The 16,179-nt window shown below is 49.4% G+C and overlaps 1 protein-coding gene across 2 annotated transcripts in view; it reads right to left on the bottom strand.

Annotated features, from left to right (window-relative positions):
• Window positions 1-16,179, bottom strand: part of APBB1IP (amyloid beta precursor protein binding family B member 1 interacting protein) — a 257,758-nt gene that overhangs the window by 164,783 nt on the left and 76,796 nt on the right. Inside the window, exon 2 of one of the 2 annotated variants that reach the window (XM_073676510.1) lies at window positions 1,870-1,941. The exons of the other annotated variant lie outside the window; for it this stretch is intronic. Coding sequence (XP_073532611.1) covers window positions 1,870-1,941 — 72 coding nt within the window. The remainder of the gene's footprint in view (window positions 1-1,869; window positions 1,942-16,179) is intronic. 2 annotated transcript variants of the gene reach the window in all.

Below are 16,179 nucleotides of genomic sequence, written 5' to 3'. Positions count from 1 at the left end.
AGCCACGCCCAAGGACAACGCAAGGGGTTTGCTTTGGACAGGTCCCCTACTTCACTTAAAGCTTCACCTTGGGTCATATGGACACCCGGTTGCGGACACGCCGTGACCTTTAAAGAACTAAAGCTTCTTGTAAATATGTTATTGTGTTATTGTTATACCCTGTATTTATGTTTCTTTAAAAAAAAAAAAAATGTGTTTAGTCCCGGAGTACTAAAATTTACTAGGGGGGAATGTGACACCCCAGGGGTCTGGTTGCCACAGTAATAGAGATATTATGTCTGAGAGCAAGTGGGAGGTTTCTCTGGTCAGGAGCCCTAAGCATGCAACACGGCCCACCCAGACCTGGGAGGGGAGGAATCTGCCCTTATAAACTGGGTCTGGGGCGGGATTAGGTCAGACAGAGCCTGCAGAACAAGCAGAGCAGTCAGAGCCTGGAGTGAAGTTCCAGACACAGGGAAAGTGACAACAGGAGCTCTGTAGGAGCAGGAGTGAGTGCCAGAGGCTGGAAGCTAGGAAGCTCGCCTTGGCTGAAGACACTAAACCCGGACATGGAGTCCGAGGCTGTGGGGACATCCAGGTCCAGCAGCAGAATCCAACCGGCAGGGGATTTTATGTCCTCTGGCCTTAGAAACCCGAAGGCACGGTCACAAGCAAGGGACCAGCACCGCCATCGTGAAGCGAAGGCTGACGGAAGGCCCCAAGTCACCGGCCATACGGGTGAGCACCACACGGTATACTCAGGGACGTGGGCTACTTCTACCCGCATAGAGCAAGGTAGCCAGGAAAGAGTGCAGATAGTCGGGGAGGCCTACAACTCCACCTGGCCAGGGGAGATCCTGCTTGCTAACAGACTGACCAGTACTCCCGGGAGGGTCTGCTTTATACCATCAGTAAAGACCCTGAACTGCACCACACGTCTCTGATTCCTTGCCGCACCAGCACCATTACTACTGGGACGCTCGCACCATCACTCCCATCATCCACATTAGCTGCCCTGAGGCAATACTTCTCCCGTGGGGAGTTATCCCATACTCGGCTGCGCAAACAACATCAGCCTCAGCGGTCTGCAGCGCAGCGGCGGTCCCCACTGACCGCAATCCACGGGTGGCGTAGTCGGACAATTACAATACCAATAGACTGCCACTGGTTTGACCGCCCTGGGCACGGACCGGGTCACCGCCACGGAGGACTACAACCCCCAGCGATCTGGCTCCGGGTATCCCCCTGCACAGCACAGGCCCAGGGGGCGCTTCACTTCTCCAGCACCACATTTTGAAGACATCAATTCTTATTCTTTATATTACTTTATAAGGGGACTCTCAAAGCATAAGTACATTCTGTAATTATAGCCTTCAAAGGGAAACGCAGGGGGCTTCTATGATTTCTTCTAATAGAATGTGGCTCCAAAATTACTCAGAGCTGAATGTGGCTCTCAAGGTAAGAAAGGTGGGACCTGCTGCTCTGGACTATATTACCTAGAAACATGCAAGTTCTTGCAATCCTAATTGGTTTTCAAGTATTTAGCTTGCTCACAATGGCGACAATACGTGTTGACATGTTGTGGATGACACTTTTAAATCATTTGGCCGGAGTTTTGAGTAAATCTGTATTCGTGGTGTTGAGATACAGCTGCTCCGTACAGTTTGCTCCTATGATGTCACATGGACTTTTCCCCGCGCAATCGGAGAGGATGCCAAACAGACTGTACCAATTTATTTCCTTTGAAATCCCCTTTGTCAATATTTATCCAGTCTGGAAAGTCTCTACATGTAAGTGAAGCAGTCAGGGTGGGATAGGAACAAATACGGGATTGTGAGGGGCTTTCGTTTGTCTTCCAGATTGTGCATTTCTACCATTGATTGAACTCACCTGTGTTAACAGGTCCATCTCCCCCAACAGGTTGCTAAACATTTCATCTATTTCTTCACAGGTCTGCTCCATCTGCAGAAAAAAATACATACCAGTTACATGTATCCATGCAGTAATCGTGTAATCTTCTATTTCATCTTATATTAGGGTATGTCCTCACCACAGGAAAAACACTTCCAAAAATGAACATGTGAATGAGGCATTAATAGAAGAACATGATGTCTCGGAGACAAAATGCGGTGGGCACACGAGGTGACTATAGATTCGGAATATGGTACTATGAGGATCACCATTCAAAGTTTTTTTAAGGTGTTTTGCTGTCTGCATTAGCTTTTAAAACATCTGAACTAGAGATGAGCGGATCACTTGAAATTCTAATTCGCCAACTTCGGCCAAATTTTTCCGAAAAAATTAGATTCACGACAAATTACTTTGCATGAATCTCAATACTGGAAAGCTAGGAAAATACTTGTGGGGGAGAGAAGAGAGAAAGGACCTTGCTGACCATAAGAACGTACACTCTACGAGAAAGAGAGAGGAACTCACTGGACATGAGAGCTTACACTCTACAGGAGAGAGAGAGAGAGGACCTCCCTTACCATAAGAGTTTACACTTTACAGGTGAAAGAGTGAAAAAGTGAGAGTGAGAAGACCCTGCTGACCATAAGAGCTTACATTCTACAGGAAAGAGAAGACCTAGTTGACCATAAGAGCTTACACTCTACAGTAGGGAGAGAGAGAGGACCCCGCTGATCACATGAGCTTACACTCTACAGGAGAGAGAGAGGATCCCACTGACCATAAGAGCTTGCACTCTACAGGAGAGAGAGAGGACCCTCCTGACTATACGAGCTTATATTCTACAGGAGAGAGAGAGGACCCCATTGACCATAAGAGCTTACACTCTACAGAAGAGAGAGGACCTCGCTGACCATAAGAGCATACACTCTACAGGAGAGAGAGAGTACAATGCTGATCACATGAGCTTACACTCTACAGAAGAGAGAGGATCTCGCTGACCATAAGAGCATACACTCTACAGGAGAGAAAGAGGACCACGCTGATCACATGAGCTTACACTCTACAGAAGAGAGAGGACCCCGCTGACCATAAGAGCATACACTCTACAGGAGAGAGAGAGAGGAGCCCGCTGACCATAAGAGCTTACACTCTACAGAAGAGAGAGGACCCCACTGATCATAAGAGCTTATGACGCGCCCCCTGGGTCGTGGGGTACCCGGTGCCGGGCCGGTAGATGCTGGGGGTTGTAGTCACAGTGGCGGTGACCCGGTCTGTGACCCAGGGCGGTCAATCCAAGGGGAATTGTATATGGGTTTTATTAAAGAGTCCGACTACGCCACCTCTGGAGTGCGGCTAAAGGGGGCCGCTGCTGTGGAACAGTCCTCTGAAGCTGGTGGTATTGCAGCAAGGGTATTATTACTCCCCACAGGAAGAGTTAGCTTCAGGGCAGTGTGTGGATGTTGGTGGTTGTGCTGGGCATTGTAGTGCAGTGAGGGATGGCGCAGCAAGGAACACAGAGACAAGATAGTGCAGTCCCAGGGTCTTTTACTCACAGTTGTTGCAGTCCAGATTACAGAGCTCAATGTAACTGCCCACGTTGTTCTGTGCTTACTCAGTGAGGGGCTCAGTCCACCCCCAGATAGCTCCGGAGTACTTATCAGGACCCCCTTCTGTGTCCTTTCTCTGGCCTCTTCTCTGCACCTCACACCTAGTGACTCCAATCAAGTACCCGCGGGCCTTGGCGGGCGACGTATGTTCCGTCCCCTGGGTCCTATATGGCTACCTTCTCGGTGAGACTGGCGTGGACTTGTGGCTACAGGACATAAAATTCTGCAGCCTCCGGTTTCTAGTTAAGATGTACAGTCTTTTGCTAGTTGAGGGACCCGGTTCCCTTCTGATGGCCTGACCCCTCCACCTCCCGGCAGATTCGGGCATACGGGTGGCCTCCAGCACTGCTCGTACCCCTGGGATCCCTTCTGTTCCTGGAGCCTTCCTGCTCCCTCTGCTCTCTTCCCTCCTTCTCCTCAGACTTGGGCCTCACTGGCTAGGCCTGCCTCTGGAGCAGAGCTCATACAGAGCCTCTGCTCCTGTCACTTCTCCTCCTCTGACTGAACACACTGGCCGGCTTGTCTTTCTAAGATGGTTCCCTCTTTTTATACATCTTCCTTTCAAGTGCTCCCCTGATCTACGTCCTACACCCACACCCACTACATGGTTCCCTTTTACTGTGGTTCCCCCCACTCCAGCCAGGGACCAGGGACTGTGATCTCCCGTAGGAGCAATCTCGCCCTGCCCTCTGAAATGTGGTGTAGTGAATGCAGGTGTTAGGGTCCTGAGCTGTACTCCTTCCTTACCTGAGGGTGAGATACCACACCTCTGGGTGAGATGCAGTACCTCTGTGGCGACTGAACCCTCAGGGGCGCCACACTTATATTCTACAGGAAAGAGAGAGGACCCCGCTGATCATAAAAGCTTACACTCTACACGAGAGAGACACTTATCCAGTGACTCTGGAGATGGAAAACGATTCTGCCATGCAAACTGTGCTCCACTGGGAACACTGATCTGTGATGACCCCGGTACTGACCACCACTGTACAAGGTGGGATAATGCGTTAGATGACATAGTTGTAAGGCATAAAGGGGTGGCCAGCACGGCCACGTAAAATTATGTTAGTCTGCTCTATAATGCTTTTGTAGTTTGGCAAATGGTGCCGGGCAAGTTTATTTTACGAACCGTGAATCAGATCTCAATATGTTCAAAATCGAAACTGTGAATATCAGGAAAGTCGGCTAGAACTTGATCCTCAGCTGATCGTTAAACTCATCTCTAATTTAGACATCTCCGGTGGCATTAATTTTTTACTAAAATTCATTTACTTATGTCTGCAGAGCATTTTTACAATATTTTTTCAATAAAAGTATTAAACCGTTTAACCTCCACAGCCTGTGCTTCACTGTCAAAGTGGACTATCGAATGAGTAAACCTTGAATATGTCAGTGAGCTTGATCTGATGGCAAGGTCTCTACATCTAGGTTCACACTCATACAGTGTTCTCCTCTGAGCACTACATTGGGGTGTTTCTGTCGGAATTCTCAAAAAACAGAATTCCGACAGGAACCCTGACAGAACCTCAATGACAGAGCCAGCCACTTCAATGAAGCCGATAAAAGCCACTTTGGACGCTGTATCGCCTCAGCCCTGGTAATTTTGGTCTTTTTCACACATGCACAAAAATGTAACATACTCAGTTACTTTAATGATCCAATGCAATATTCGGGACTTGTGACAATACTACATTGCTGCAAATCGGCACAGTGTTCAGAATGATTGTTCATGGTTTTGTGTGCAAAAAAAAAATATTTACCTGCAAAATCAAGAACTATAGATTGTTCCAATTTAGAGGAAAACTGCATCTTGGCTTCACTTCAGGCCACATTCACACGTTCAGTATTTCGTCTGCATTTGTAAGCTAAAACCAGTGGATGAAAATACAGAAGTGGTGACGTGTTTCTATTATACTTTTCCTCTGACTGTTCCACTCCTGGTTTTGGCTTATAAATACTGATGTAAAATACTGACCAAATACTGAATGTGTGAACATGTCCTCAGCCATACTATGGTCACTGCTTGTGACTCCAAACTAAGGCACCTATAAATCCAAGATAACTGCATAACTGCAGGATGCTCCTCATCTACAAACTTTTTGTACATCTGAGTCAGTGAAGTTGTCATCATTCCCCCGTATATTTTTTATGGCATGCATTTATAAACGAGGACGGGAAGCAGTCGTGTGTTATGGTGATGTGCATATGGCGCAGAATGTTTGCTTGGGTTTTGCTTTTGTATTTCTTTTCCAAACCTTTAAAGTTATGACAAGACATCATGAACTTCACGTACTCGTTACATTTGCTTAGAAAAGTTGATATCGTTGACCCTTAGTGTTTCAGTTTACGATAACACATGAAAATAGTGGGCACCTGTATTTGTTAGTCTTGATACTGATCTTCACTAAAGTATGTAAAAAAATAATGGTTATTTACATGTAGGTTCAAAAAGCCATCATTCATAGGAGACTACGTGATGCTTTCTGTAATCGTCGTCTGTGATCAAAGCCATATGGTGCCGGTTTGTAGAGAAAAGCTTGAGGCTTAGAGACAGACTTAAACATGTGCTTACCATTATGGATTTTTTTGTTTCCAAAATGCCGTTGTCTCAGTGGTCCATTGTACTACATATACGTTATTCTTAGGGTGCTTTCACACTGCATTCTTCTACACGCTCAGTGGTCCCGTCTGGGTTTGTTGTCAAAACCTCCCGCAAAACGGGATTTGGGTGTAGGCGCCGATGAGGTCATAGACTATAATGGTGCCTACGACTTGCACTCTGTCGTGCATCATTTTGGGGCATATACACCTACTGGAGGTGGACACTCAGACGTAGTAGACTGAGTCGGCACCATTATAGTCATGGTCCTGCCAGAATCTATTTGGCGGGGGGCTGGGACGCAAGCCCCAACAGGACCACTGAACTTAGGCAAGAACGCAATGTGAAAGCACCCTTACTGTGAAATCCTCTACACATATAAGGCTGTCTACTCATCAACCCTATGAGTTGAGCAGCCTTTATATAGTGCGCTTGTATCAGCTATAGGATCCAGACCCTTTGGTGCAGACTAGATACTTGCACCACTGTTGCATCCAAGAACCACAAGGTGATACAAAGGGGGTAATCTAGTAAGATTGACGTTTCATACACCAGTGTTAACAGGGTTTTCCTGTTTCAATTTTTTTATTCCATATACAGAGAGACTGATAAAAAACAAACTGCGCTTTTAATCTCCCTCCCCGGATCCGGGGATGCCTTTCTGCTACTGCTCTGGTCTTTGTTGATGATGTGACATTGGCAACGCTGCCACCAATCACTGGGCTTAGTGGCTAATGCCATCTACATCAGCAGAGCTACTCATCCCAGTGATTGGCTGCAGCAGTTACAAGCACTGTAAGTGTGGAAACGCTTCTGTAGCTGATCAACAAAGACTGGAACAGTAGTAGAAACACCGCTGGACCAAGGGAAGGTGAGTAAAAGTTCAGTTTATTTTATCAGTCTCTGAATGAATGGAATAAGAAAAGTTAGAACTGAACAATCCCTAATTTTAAATTTAATAAATGATTGTGATATGCTAGCCAAACCTTTAACATGCTGTAATTCACATCACAACCACATAGAGACACATATCGCATAGACATCTCCCAACGGACCATCGTAAAATTGGGTCCTTTTTTTTCTAGGCAGATCATTTCATGCCACTCATCTTGGGATATGCCAGTTGTGAGGAGAGATTAGTAAGAACACATCTGTACGGTGATGAGGCTAGTATTGAGTTATGGATATTTGAATTAAAATGTGCCTGTTTGGTCAGTGTTTGTATGTAATAAAAAGTTAAGATTAAATATTATAGAAATATGTGAGCACATTCTTTGAGGTCTGACATCCTTGTGGAATTAGAATTAACTATAAAAATAAGATAAAGGTATGTTCTGGAATGTTCAAGTGTACAATGCCACCTAGAACGAACTGCCACCATTGCGCATAATGTGCCCTGTAGAAGAGACAGCAAAGGTACATTTAGATGAGTCAGTAATTAAAGAACGAGTCGGTGATCACCCAATAGACGAGCAAAACTCATTCGTTGGATGATCAAATTGTTCATGTATAAAAACCATTGTTGTCAACAGCACAGTGTAAATGGAGACTGTCCTTCCGACAACATGATGCTGTATGTGAACAGAATGGTCATAATAACTATTATTCTGTTCCCATAGGTTTTCGACGTAAACAGGCCATTAAAATGAATTTCACTGGAATTTTTTAATTTAAACTGAGTAGCTCCTCCAGTTACTCCTGTTCCACTGATTCTGGAACATTTTTTTTCCGTGTCCATCCATTACAAAGTTATGCCTCCTGGTAAGAATATTTCAAATTTTCCCTTCAACCAACTGGGCGCATACCACACAAATTATGTGTGGGCGTTTGCTTTTTCTCTTCTAATGCTGACCAATCAAAACACAGCCGCACCCACAGAGAAGCTCTGTGGTATACGCCCAGTTGGTTGAAGGGAAAATGTACACCATTTTTAATGGGGGACATAACTGTGGAACGGATGGACACAGAAGAAAAAGAAAAACTGTTCTAGAATGAGTGAAGCAGCAGAAACTGGAGGAATAAATCAGTTCTCTTTTATTGTTCAATGGTTCGACTTTGAAATAGTCAATCAGCGGTCATTAATGGACCAATATCATCTTGTCTGAAGATATATATGACTCGCCCCCTGGGCCGTGGGGCACGCGGATCCGGGCGATAGGGGAACGATGGGGGTAGTAGTGGCGGCCCGGTCCCGCGGCTCAGGGTGGTCAGACCAATGGTAGTCTGCTACGTGCTTCAGATAATGTCCGACTACGCCACCCGTGGATTGCGGCTATTAGGAACCGCCGCTGCAAGGCAGTCCGCTGGGGCCGATGACGTGTGCAGCTGGGATGGTGTGACTCCCCACGGGAAGAGTGCGGCCCCAGGGCAGTGTAGTGGATGGTGGGAGTGATGGTAGTGAGAGTCCTAGTGTTAATAGTGCTGGAGGAGCAAGGAGCACACAGACAACAAGTTACAGTCCAGGGTCTTTACTCACAGTTCATTTGTTCCGGGTCACTTCTGTACAGGTAGTGACCGCCCGAGCCGTGCTGCGTCCACCAGGTGTGGGGCTCGGTCAACTCCCAAGCAGTTCAGGAGCATGGCACAGGACCCCCTTTAATCCTTTCTCTGGCCTGCCTCACCAGTGACCCACTTTTGTCCGGCTGCCGCGGACTTGTGCGGCTAAACGTGGGCCCCGTCCTCCGCTGTCCTATTTGGTGCCTTCCTAGCAGGTTTGATGAGGTGTCGCACCAATAGATGATCACGACGACCGGTCTTTGGCTGAGGGTTGTTTCTCCTCCACCAACTTGGGATCCGGTACCCTTAATCTGCCTGACCCTGCACCCTGGATTCTCGTGGGTTCTTAGGGTCCCTTCCACCTTCTTGTTCCTGAGCCCTTCTGTTTCTCTGTCTCTCCTTCTCTTTCTCTGTTCCTTTCTGTTCCTTTCTCTTCCGTTCTCTTGGAGCTGAGATGAGCCAAAATCCCAGCTCCCCTTCTCCTCCTCCTCGGCCTCTCACTAGGCCCTCCTGGAGTAGAGCTCCTACAGAGCCTCTACTCCCTGTCTTCTCCTCTGGCTTAACTGACCCAGAACTAAGATGGTGCCCACCTTTTATACCTCCCTCTAGACATGAGCCCAGGTGACCAGCAACCAATGAGCTCCTATCTACGCTCAGGAACCAACCCCTATCTGCCCCTACAGCACTGGGTGTTCCACCCCCCTCCCCTCTCCAGACAGGGACATAGTCGGTCATGCCTGCACTTCTGTCTAGTGGGAGCACCGTTGAGCTGTCCCTCGTAAATGGGGTGTGTGTGCTGTATGCAGCTAACTGAGCCCTGGTCCATACTCCATCCTTACCTGGGAGTGGAATATCACACCTCTGGTCTGAGGTGCAATACCCCTGTAGCGGCCGAGCCCTCGGGGCGCTACATTCCCCCCTGGTAAAGCACAGCACGTCCTCGGGCTGGAAAAGAGCAAAAACAGTTAATTACAGGACATGCAAACTTTTTAAAACTTTTCACATCAGAAAACAGGCAACATGGTTCAATTCCCTTTTTGGGAAATGCTTTTCTTTTCTTGTCACACTATTATAAAACGCTTACTAATACTTCTGGAACTCTTTTGACATATAAACACTATTAGAAAACATTCACATTACTATCTAGCAGCATATAAAAACTTTTCATATAAAACATTTGCAGGAAAACATTTTTACTACACATTCTTGGATCCTGGCGGCGGTGCAACTTGCGACCAAGTGTTCTTTCTTCTTCTAAGTGCAACAGTCCAGCAAATTTGCCTTGAGGTAGATGTTGCAGTCTTTTTATAAAACCAGTAGGGGGCGCTTTAGGAAGCGCAACTATATACAAGGGGTGGCCGCTCTCAGTCCTCGGCCAGTTTTGGGAAGGGAAATGGCTGCTCACAGTCCTCAGCCTGTTAGGGGATGTAGGGGATAACTTTCACACAGTTCCATAACAGCAATCAGTTCTCTGTACCCTGACGGGTAACTATATACACAGGTACGTGGCTACTTACTAGTAGCGGTGTCCTCCATATGCTCCTTCTTCCTCCTCATATGGTTCTTCAGACCCGTCCGGGTCCTCTTGACTCTCCTCATAGCCGCGGTGTTGTAGTTCCTCCTCAGTGAGCCGATGAACATGTAGGGCGTACGGTCCTTTTGCGCCTACGTGGCGGGTAAAGGTGACCACATCACCAGGGTACAAGTCACGGCCACGGTGTCCCTCAGGTAGATGACTCTCAACGTCCCTGCGGGTCACAAAGACGTCGCCTGCGGTTTCTGGGCCCCTGATGAAACCCCAGCCGTTTTCCATGTGGAATTTGACTATGGTTCCGGTGATTCGGGGACCACGGGCTGCTCGGGGGTCTTGGCAGGCCTTACGTTTCTGTTCAGCACTCTGGGCCTGCAGCCGCTCCTCTCTGACGCGCCTCTCTCGTCGTTCCCGCTCAAAGGTCGCCAGTTGCTGATGACAGGCCTCCAGACGACGGACCGCGTCTGCCCGGGTCTCTTGAGAGAACCCCATCAAGTTCTCGCTGGTGGGGTCCCACGCAAATTGGACGTCCTCCAGTGGGGTTAGGGTAACCTCTACGGGTTCTGGAGCTGGTATCAGAGGCTCGCGCGGGGGCTGGGCCCTCCATGGCTGACTGCTGATCACTTCAGCCGGCCACTCCAGCGGCAGTCCATCCGGACCGGTATGATGGGCAATCAGGTCCACACCCAGCCGTGGTATAGTGGAGGGACCTGATCTGGGAGCAGCGCCCGGGGGCACTCGGCCTTGCGACCAGGCCGGGGGTCTTTCGGCTGCACTAGGTGGCAGACCCGTCCGGCACAGGGGCGCAGGCTTAGCGATGGCGCACGGGTCATCCAGGCCTTGCGACCGGGCCGATGATGCTTCTTGCTTTACAGCGCCCGGGGTCAAGGGGCGTGGCGCCGGGCGGGGCGTGGCCGCGGCGCTCGACGCTTGAGGCCTAGCTGGGAGCAGTGGCGGCGCGGCAACAGGTGCGGTGAGTGGGGCTTCGGGTGCTGTGACGGGAGGCTGGGGCAGGCTTGCGGTTGCTGGGCTTGGGGTGGTGACGTCCCCTTCACTTGCCTCAGTCCTCGTGGCTCCCTCCGCGGCGTCGCCTCCGGTCCTCTCTCCTCCTGCGCCGTCCTCAGAGGCAGGCAAACCCCGGGGTGCGGCTGAGGCCTGTCGCTGGTGGGTCTCGGCCTGCCGGGCCCGTTCCTCTCTCCACTCGGTGAGTGCACCTCGCTGCGCCCGGACCATCCTCCGCTCCAGGTCCTCCAGTGCAGCTTGCGCACGCTCCGGGTCTCTGGGGAGCTGCGCTAGGACTTCTGCTAGGCTGCAGAGCGGTTCGGCCTGCAGCAGGCTTCGGGCCAGGAGGCTGGTGCTGCTGAGGGCGTACATCCCCGGGTGCGGTCTGTTTGGACTGATCCAGACCACCCCCTGCCCCGCAGTTTTCTTCTCTTTCCGCCCCCATGGGGGGTGGTCCTGGGGCATTCTGCTGACAATCACTCTCAGGGGCAGCCCCCCCACGTTGACGGACATTTCCACAGCCGTGCTCATGGTTGTTGGGGGCGGGCTTCCTCTTTGGCGGCATTCTGGGACCCGGCCCACGATGGGAGGCGGCCTCCTGTGGTCTTTTGGCGCGCACATTATGGCGCTCGTTCTTCTAGGGCGGGCGCCATCTTTAGTACAACGAAACAGTCTCTTTTCAGGCGCGCAGTACCCGTGGTTAGCGGGCACGAAATCCTGCCGACTACGCCAAAGCTGACTCGCCCCCTGGGCCGTGGGGCACGCGGATCCGGGCGATAGGGGAACGATGGGGGTAGTAGTGGCGGCCCGGTCCCGCGGCTCAGGGTGGTCAGACCAATGGTAGTCTGCTACGTGCTTCAGATAATGTCCGACTACGCCACCCGTGGATTGCGGCTATTAGGAACCGCCGCTGCAAGGCAGTCCGCTGGGGCCGATGACGTGTGCAGCTGGGATGGTGTGACTCCCCACGGGAAGAGTGCGGCCCCAGGGCAGTGTAGTGGATGGTGGGAGTGATGGTAGTGAGAGTCCCAGTGTTAATAGTGCTGGAGGAGCAAGGAGCACACAGACAACAAGTTACAGTCCAGGGTCTTTACTCACAGTTCATTTGTTCCGGGTCACTTCTGTACAGGTAGTGACCGCCCGAGCCGTGCTGCGTCCACCAGGTGTGGGGCTCGGTCAACTCCCAAGCAGTTCAGGAGCATGGCACAGGACCCCCTTTAATCCTTTCTCTGGCCTGCCTCACCAGTGACCCACTTTTGTCCAGCTGCCGCGGACTTGTGCGGCTAAACGTGGGCCCCGTCCTCCGCTGTCCTATTTGGTGCCTTCCTAGCAGGTTTGATGAGGTGTCGCACCAATAGATGATCACGACGACCGGTCTTTGGCTGAGGGTTGTTTCTCCTCCACCAACTTGGGATCCGGTACCCTTAATCTGCCTGACCCTGCACCCTGGATTCTCGTGGGTTCTTAGGGTCCCTTCCACCTTCTTGTTCCTGAGCCCTTCTGTTTCTCTGTCTCTCCTTCTCTTTCTCTGTTCCTTTCTGTTCCTTTCTGTTCCGTTCTCTTGGAGCTGAGATGAGCCAAAATCCCAGCTCCCCTTCTCCTCCTCCTCGGCCTCTCACTAGGCCCTCCTGGAGTAGAGCTCCTACAGAGCCTCTACTCCCTGTCTTCTCCTCTGGCTTAACTGACCCAGAACTAAGATGGTGCCCACCTTTTATACCTCCCTCTAGACATGAGCCCAGGTGACCAGCAACCAATGAGCTCCTATCTACGCTCAGGAACCAACCCCTATCTGCCCCTACAGCACTGGGTGTTCCACCCCCCTCCCCACTCCAGACAGGGACATAGTCGGTCGTGCCTGCACTTCTGTCTAGTGGGAGCACCGTTGAGCTGTCCCTCGGAAATGGGGTGTGTGTGCTGTATGCAGCTAACTGAGCCCTGGTCCATACTCCATCCTTACCTGGGAGTGGAATATCACACCTCTGGTCTGAGGTGCAATACCCCTGTAGCGGCCGAACCCTCGGGGCGCTACATATACTGCTCAAAAAAATAAAGGGAACACTAAAATGCCACATCCTAGGTATCACTGAATAAAATATTACCGTTTCAAATCTTTATTTATTACATAGTGGAATGGGTTGAGAACAATAAAACATAAAAATTATCAATGTAAATCAAAATTAATATCCCATGAAGGTTTGGATTTGGAATGATACTCAAAATCAAAGTGGAAAATCAAATTACAGACTAATCCAACTTCAGCGGAAATGCCTCAAGACAAAGAAATGATGCTCAGTATTGTGTGTGGCCTCCATGTGCCTGTATGACCTCCCTAGAACGCCTGGGCATGCTCCTGATGAGGTGACGGATGTTCTCCTGAGGGATCTCCTCCCAGACCTGGACTAAAGCATCCGTCAACTCCTGGACAGTCTGTGGTGCAACGTGACGTTGGTGGATGGAGCGAGACATGATGTCCCAGATGTGCTCAATTGGATTCAGGTCTGAGAAACGGGCGGTGCCAGTCTATAGCTTCAATGCCTACATCTTGCAGGAACTGCTGAAACACTTCAGCCACATGAGGCCTAGAATTGTCATGAATCAGAAGAAGCCCAGAGCCCACTGCACCTGCATATGCTCACACAATGGGTCTGAGGATCTCATCTCGGTACCTAATTGCAGTCAGGGTACCTCTGGCGAGCACATGGGGGGCTGTGCGGCCCTCCAAAGAAATGTCTCCTCACACCATTACTGACCCACTGCCAAACCGATCATGCTGAAGGATGTTGCAGGCAGCAGATCGCTCTCCATGGCGTCTCCAGACTCTGTCACGTCTGTCACATGTGCTCAGTGTGAACCTGCTTTCATCTGTGAAGAGCACAGGGCGCCAGTGTCGAATCTGCCAATCTTGCTGTTCTCTACCAAATACCAATCGCCCTGCACAGTGTTGGGCTGTAAGCACAACACCCACTTGTGAACATTGGGCCCTCCTACCACCCTCATGGAGTCTATTTCTGACAGATTGAGCAGACACATGGATGTTAGTGGCCTGTTGGAGGTCATTTTGCAGGGCTCTGGCACTGTTCCTCCTTGCACAAAGGAGGAGGTAATGGTCCTGCTGCTGGGTTGTTGTCCTCCTACGGCCCCCTCCTGTACTGGCCTGTCTCCTTGTATCTGCTCCATGCTCTGGACACTACGCTGACAGACACAGCTACCCTTTTTGCCACAGCTCGCATTGATGTGCCATCCTGGATGAGCTGCACTACCTGAGCAACTTCTGTGGGTTGTAGACACCGCCTCATGCTACTGTACCTCTATGGGTGAGAGCAATGACGAAATGCAAAATTGACCAAAACAACAGGCAAAAAGAATGAGAACAGAAAAATGGTCTGTGGTCACCACCTTTATAGGGGTGTCTTGCTAATTGCCGATCATTTCTACCTGTTGTCTGTTCCATTTGCACAACAGCAGGAGAAAGTAATTCACAATCAGTGTGTTAGAACTCTCCTGTTAGGTTTTTTCTATCTTGCTGGTCACATGACCTTTTTTGCCTATTTAATCCTGCTCCGCCCTCCTGGCTTTGCTGGACTTCATTGTAATTTCTACTCTTAAGTTAGCCTGGTGCTTAGTTACCTTTCTTAGTCAGTTTAGCTAGGTCTTCGGACCTTTATGTTCTATGTTGTGTGTTTGTCTTTTACTGCTACAATTTCTGCTAGGAGGTGTCCAACTTTCTCCCAGTCCCTAGTTCTTGTAGGGATCCCTCCCTCACATCTATAGGTCTTCGTTCAGACTAGCTGAGGACTTTAGCGGGTCTGATCGGGTTCCCCGTTACATCGTAGGGATCTAGCTTAGTTCTATTGTAGGGACAGATCTCCTGTCTTTCCTTAGTGCTTGTAGCAGATCATAACAGTAAGTCCAGCCCAAAAATATCTCTAAGGAAAGACTTCCAGTTTCCATCATGGTGTCGGTTCAGGATTTGGCTCAACGCCTGCAGGGACTCTCTCTGGAGGTGGCCGAGCTCCAACAACACGTGAGTAGCTGTTCTGGAGCACATTTTGTGGAGCCAAAGGTACGTTTGCCTGATTTATTTTTTGGTGATCAAGAAGAATTTTTTCCTTTAAAAATGCTTGTTTGTTGTATTTTCGTTTGAGACCCAGATCCTCTGGTGATGAATCACAGCGCATAGGGTTCATAATGTCACTTTTGCGCAAAGAACCTCAGGGATGGGCCTTTTCTCTCCAACCTAGTGATCTATGCTTTAGATCAGTAGATAGTTTTTTTTCTGCTTTGGGTTTGTTGTATGATGATCCTGATCGTGTCTGATCAGCTGAGACTGAATTGAGACGTTTGAGGCAGGGATCAAGTAACGTGGAAAAATATTGTTCTCACTTCCGTCGGTGGTCTGCCCAGGTGGGGTGGAACGATTCAGCTTTGAAAAGTTTGTTTCTTGCGGGGCTAGGTGAAAGGGTTAAGGATTTGCTGATTGCTTATCCCACACCTGGAAACTTGCAGGAGGCAATGCAATTAGCTATACGGGTGGACAGGAGACTGCGTGCTATGGTTAATGAGAGTAAATCCTCTGCCATGTCAGCTCCGAGTCTTGAGAGGGTCTGTACTGACTTTGGAGAGCCGATGGAGATTGGGGCGATGGCACCCCGCTCTCAGGAAAAAGACCGCAGATCTTCTGAAGGTTTGTGCTTTTATTGCGGGAAATCTGACCATTTTATTAAGAACTGTGTGCTTCGTATGAACAAAGAAAAAAAAAAGGTCAGTTACGCCCGTATTGCCTGTTTAAATACTAAGGGGGTATTTCTTTCTGCTACTACTGCTGCTCAGGAAGAATTAATTGAATTTCGAATATTTGTGGATTGTGGTTCTACTCTGAATGTGATTGATGGGGGATTCTTGGAAAAACTTAAATTAAAACCCAAACCTTTGTCATCCCCTATTGCTGTGGTTTCTGTCGATGGCTCCCCCTTGAAGAGTGTTACTCACAAGGTCTGTGAATTTCCCCTCACTATTAATGGTATTCACCGAGAAAATTTGGATTTGGTGGTATT

The sequence above is a fragment of the Phyllobates terribilis genome, unplaced genomic scaffold (genome assembly GCF_046119375.1).
Source record: "Phyllobates terribilis strain yellow unplaced genomic scaffold, ASM4611937v1 Scaffold_4__5_contigs__length_816908805, whole genome shotgun sequence".
NCBI classification, from domain to species: domain Eukaryota; kingdom Metazoa; phylum Chordata; class Amphibia; order Anura; family Dendrobatidae; genus Phyllobates; species Phyllobates terribilis.
Note: the sequence above shows the minus strand (reverse complement) of the source record. Positions and strands in the feature narration are given on the sequence as shown.